The 5,430-nt window shown below is 58.4% G+C and overlaps 1 protein-coding gene across 1 annotated transcript; it reads left to right on the forward strand.

Moving 5' to 3' along the window:
• Window positions 1–1,704: 1,704 nt before the first annotated feature.
• FJX1 (four-jointed box kinase 1) lies at window positions 1,705–4,342 on the forward strand. Its single transcript, XM_065685930.1, has one exon. The coding sequence runs from the start codon at window positions 2,018–2,020 to the stop codon at window positions 3,215–3,217; it is 1,200 nt and encodes a 399-aa protein (XP_065542002.1). The 5' UTR covers window positions 1,705–2,017; the 3' UTR covers window positions 3,218–4,342.
• Window positions 4,343–5,430: the final 1,088 nt, after the last annotated feature.

Consider the following 5,430-nt stretch of genomic DNA (forward strand, 5'->3'; position numbering starts at 1 on the left):
CAGGGGCACAGGGACAGGGTGGTGTTGCCCCACAGCTGGATGCAGCACTACAGTGGTAGCGAGGGGGAATGCCCTCCCTTGACCTGCTGCTCACTGCTGGTGGTGCAGCCCAGGGCACGGGTGGTTTCTGCAAAGCCAGGATGGTGACTATTTCTCACTATTGTGTCAGCAAGTCCGTATGTGCCTGAGGCACCAGACAGCACTTATGCTCCCACTTTACAACAGTTGCAATCAGATGTCTTGTTAGAAAAGACATTGGCCACAACTGACACATGCCGGCTGTCCCATTTCTTGTGCAGACACCACACCCCCCCCCCCCGCCTCCCAAAGGGCTTCCTACAACCTGATGTCCTCGGCCTGGATCCCGCTTGGATGCGAGGATGAGGACCGCAGATCAAGGCCCCGTTTCCCACCACCGATCCTGTCAGTGGCAGCTGCACAGCAGCGGCGGGGCCGGCGGGAGGAGCTGGTGCGACGCGGCCATGGGCTCCCGACGGGGTTTGTGAAGGTGAATCAGGCGAGTTTGAACGTTTTTAACAAAATCCTGGGAGAAAAAAGAGATAATTCCTTTCCCCTTTTATTAGAAGCAAATAAACGGCATTCCATCCAGCCTGGAAGACTGTGGAGTGGCTGGAAAACTGGGAGTTGTGGTGATATCACAAAAGATCAGGAAGAGTTGAGGAGATGAGATGGAGAAAAAGGGATTTTTGCTTTTGTGATGTTGAACATTCTGCACGTGGTGGGTTTCCTTCGCTGAGCCAACTCCAATGACCACTTTGGAGGATAGACTGAAGCAAGAAGAGGTGTTTAATCTGACTTATCTCACAAACATGTTCTTCCCAAGAGAGGTCTCCAATAAAAGGTACAAGAGGAAATGGCCTCAAGCTGCACCAGGGGAGGTTTAGTGGATTTTAGGAAAGATTTCTTCCCCAAAAGAGTGCTCAGGCATTGGAACAGGGAATCACCATCCCTGGAAGTGTTCAGAAACTGTGTAGATGAGGCCCTTAGTGACATGGCTTAATGGTGGACTTGGCAGTGCTGGGATGAACCTTGGACTTAATGATCTTTGAAGGTCTTTTCCAACCTGGTTCATTCTATGATTCTAAAATACAGGAAGAGGAGAGCGAAGCTTTGTTGCCTTGGGAAGGCAGGAAACTGGGAATGGGGAGCGGGGCGACACAGAGAAGTAGCTGCTCTTCTGATTTGCCGCTGTACACCCTAAACACCTCAACGGGACAAAATTTGAAGGGGAGGGCTGGTGGGAAATCCCGTGCCCTGCACCGGCTCCGCAGGCTTCGAACTTCCTGCCTGGGGAGCTCAAACGCCCGGAAAAGCTGGTCCCACACCGGGGATGCTGTGACACTCGTGACGGGCGAGCACGCCACTCACACCGCTGTGTAAGGATCGTGAACTGTGCTCCCGGGCGTGCAGACACCGGCTGTCCCCTGCCGCCAGCAAGGAGGCGGAGGAGGGGGCGGTGATGCTCTGTGGGGGTCTCACGACCGCGGCCACCGGGCTGCCCCTTGGTGCAACCACCTGCCAGCTCCCGGTACCCGGCCCCCAGCGCCAGCTCGCCGATGACCGCGGCGCGACCCCGCCGTGCACCAGCGCGGGGGGCGGCCCCACGAGCGGGCGCGCCGCCCTCCCCCTCCTTTCTTCCTTCCTCCCTGTGTCTGCGAGCTCCTTTGTGCTGTGCAGCGGCGAGGAGGAAGCGGCGGTCCGGACTCTCGCGTCCCGCGGGTGGGGGCCTGGCTCGGCCACCCCGCTTCAAAATTCGCCTCCGCCCCTTCGACGGAGCATCGCCGCTTTAAGCGGAGGCCCCACGCCGGTAGACGGGGCGGTCCGGGCGCACCCCCCGCTTCCCCACGTGGTGCGGTGCCCGTGTCTCCGGGCCGCGGCGGGGTTGGGCGCACACAGCGCTGTGCTGCTGGCGGCGGGCTGCTGCTCCCCGGGCGGCTGGTGCAGCACGCCCCGGCCGGCCCGCGGCCATGCGGCAGTGGCGTGAAGCGGCGGGAGCATGAAGCGGGCGAGGCCGAGCCCGCTGCCCGCGCTGGGGCTGCTCCTGCTGGGCGCCCTGCCGGCGCTCTGGACGGTGCTGCTGCGGCGGGAGGCGGCAGCGGAGGCTGAGGCACCGGAGCCGCGGGACTGGGGCCGCTCCCCGGAGGCGCGGGGCGAGCCCGGCGGCGGGAGGCAGAAAACTTTCCGGGCGCTGCTGGCGGCGGGCCCGGAGGAGCGGGCCGAGCCGGCCGCGGGCTCGCCGGTGGAGCGGGGCATCTTCTGGAGCCGTGAGCTGGAGGAGCAGGTGCCGCGGGGCTTCGCGGCGGAGGAGGCGGCGGCGTGGCTGTCTGCCGCCCGCACCGCACGCGTGTCCTCGCTGGAGCGGGGCGGCTGCGGGCGTAGCTCCAACCGGCTGGCGCGGCTGTCGGACGGGAGCCGCGCCTGCGTCCGCTACGGCATCAACCCGGAGCAGATCCAGGGCGAGGCGCTGTCCTACCACCTGGCCGGGGTGCTGGGCATGCAGGAGAGGCTGCCGCCCATGGCCCTCGCCCTGGTGGAGGCCCGCGGGCGGCGCTGGGAGCCGGTGCGGGAGGAGCTGCGCGGCTCGCCCTGGGCCGAGGGGGCCGTGGTCAGCCTGACGCGCTGGGTGGACAACCTGACCGCCGTGGTGGCCCCAGCGCCCTGGGGTTCCGAGGCGAGCGCCGGGCGGCGGCTGCAGCCGCTGTCGGCGGGGGAGCTGGGCGGGCTGCCGCGGTCGCAGCTGGTGGAGCTGGTGCAGTGGAGCGACCTGATCCTCTTCGACTACCTGACGGCCAACTTCGACCGCCTGGTCAGCAACCTCTTCAGCCTGCAGTGGGACCCGCGGGTCATGCGCCGCGCCACCAGCAACCTGCTCCGCGCCCCCGACGGCGGGCTCGTCTTCATGGACAACGAGGCGGGGCTGGTGCACGGCTACCGCCTCCTCTCCATGTGGGACCCCTACAACGAGCCGCTGCTCCGCTCCGTCTGCGTCTTCCGCGAGGGCACGGCGCGGCGAGTGGCCGAGCTGCATCGCCGCCGGAGCGCCGCCGCCGAGCTGCGCCGCCGCTATCGGGCGCGGGAGCCGCTCTGGGCGCGCCTCGGCTTCCTCTCGGAGCGGCAGGCCGAGCTGCTGCAGGCACGGGTCGACTTCGTGCACCGGCACATCGCCCACTGCCGCGCGCAGGCAGCTGTGCTCTGACCGGCCCGGGGCCGGCTGCCCGCACCGCCCGCTTCCGCCTCTCTCCGACGGAGCGGGACACTCGCCCCGGGTGGATGCTGCTCCGGGCTCGGAGCCCCGTAACCGCCGGGACGACCGGGTGTGACATTGCCGGGATGGGGCTGGGGGGAGCGGGTGCTCACGCTCGGGTGCCTGTAGTAACGGGCTCCCTGTCTGCTGGGGCAATTCATCCGCGTTTGTCAAGCCCTCTGAGGGTGCACGGTGCTATCGGTATGAGTATAGCGGAGTAAAGCTTCGGGGCTCTGCTCCCAGAGCCTGAAACAGGGAGAGGGCTAGCGTCCTTCACTCTTTCGGTGCATTCGCCTTCCTAAGAGACCCTGACAGAAAGCTGTCGTCTTTGGACTGGGGTCGACTACCTTTTCCTTCCAAAGGAGGCAGGCGGAAACGTCTTTTTTATATGTTACCCCTTTTGCAACAGCATATTTAAGTATGAATGTTGATATTCATAGACCAAGAACTGATTGCACAATAGAGGAGTCCCTAACTAGCAAAACTGCCCTATTTATGAAGCTTGTTTCTTACCGATTTTCTTTTATGAGAGTTAAATCTAGATGAGAAGTGTATAGAAAGTCCATATTCCATTAGTTCTTAGTCTTTGTTGTGGATGTATCTGGTTGAACTTCATAGAATCATACAGTCACAGACTGGTTTGGGTTGGAAGGGACCTTAAAGCTCATCCAGTTCCAGCCCCCTGCCATGGGCAGGGACACCTTCTGCTAGACCAGGTTGCTCCAAGTCCCATCCAACCTGGCCCCGAACTGTTAAACTGTGTTGATTCTTAAGCACTCCTTTGTTGTTGTCATCATCATCATCATTTCATCTGACCAGTGAAGTAACTGACCCATGGGTGACCCAAGAGGATCTCCCAGGTTTTATAAACATTGCTGTGTGCTAAGACTTTGATGCAATAGTTGAAGTGGAGGAAAACCTGTTTCATGCACTTTACTTTGACTTTTTAATTTTTTTATAAAAGAAGACCCTTTTATTTTACAAAGTCTGCCTTTTATGTACATTCTATACGTTCATAAGCTTTTCTGTAACATACTAAAGAAACTGATATTTCAGTAAAGTGTGCTAATGTTTTGCCTTCTTTGTCCTGAATGCTTGCCCAAGCTTTTCCCAGGAAGCGCGCACCTCCTTGAACTGCCCTGATGTGATTGTTGTGTACTTCAGCTGAATATACTTCTGTCTGTTCTTTAAAGCCTGAAATTAACCACCTTGACTAGCACTGAGGTAACCAGAGCAATTACTTTCAGCAAACTGATAGAGATGGTGTGAGCTTAGCCACCATCAGCCTCTGGTGCTGGGACTGGGTACCAGCCTCCTAATACAGGTCACATCAAGTGTTACTGTACCAGTAGCAGTTGCTATCAGTGGGTGTTTATACATGTCTCAGTCATAGAATCATGGAATGGTTTGGGTTGGAAGGAACATTAAAGCCCATCCAATTCCAACCCCCTGCCACAAGCAGGGACACCTTCCAACAGACCATATTGCTCCCAGCCCCTTCCAGCCTGGCCTTGAACACTGCCAGGGGTGGGGCAGCCACAGCTGCTCTGGGCAACCTGTGCCAGCGCCTCACCACCATCACAGGGAAGAACTTTGTAAGATCTCATCTGAAACTCCTCTCTGTCAGGTTAAAGCCATTCCCCCTTGTCCTGTCACTACAGGCCGATGTCAAACGTCCTCTCAGTGGGTGTTAGAGCAGTTCTCAGTCCTTTCCTCCCGCTGTTGCCTTTGTGATGGGGGTTCAGGCAGAACTGAAGAGTAGGAAAGCTTTTCAATCTTGCTGAAATACTTGGTGTTGGGTTTTTTTTCCTTACAAAAGTTTTACTCTAGGTGGGGTGAAGAGGTTATAGTGGGTGTAGAAAATAAAATGAGTTCATCTTTTGTTTGCTTTTTTACATATAGCAGTGTTCATGGAAGAGGCGATTGTATCGCTCAAAATACAGCCAGAATAATAATAATAAAGGAGAAGCCCCAAATACTAGTGTATGTCCTTCTATAATCAAACAGAAGCATCATCTCTTTTGCATCTGGAGAGATGCCTCTCAGTGAGGGCAGCACCCCGCTCAGTGGTTGCTGTGCAAGTAGGGGCTGCCTTCAGTACATGAAGTGCTAACATTCCCGGGAACTCAGAGGGCTGTGCATTCATACCTGCAAGAGGTCTTTGG

The sequence above is a fragment of the Lathamus discolor genome, chromosome 6 (assembly GCF_037157495.1).
Source record: "Lathamus discolor isolate bLatDis1 chromosome 6, bLatDis1.hap1, whole genome shotgun sequence".
Taxonomy (NCBI): Eukaryota; Metazoa; Chordata; class Aves; order Psittaciformes; family Psittacidae; genus Lathamus; species Lathamus discolor.

Bases quoted from the DNA above. Each gene is read 5' to 3' on its own strand.
- FJX1 (XM_065685930.1), top strand. From the start codon at position 2,018: ATGAAGCGGGCGAGGCCGAGCCCGCTGCCCGCGCTGGGGCTGCTCCTG.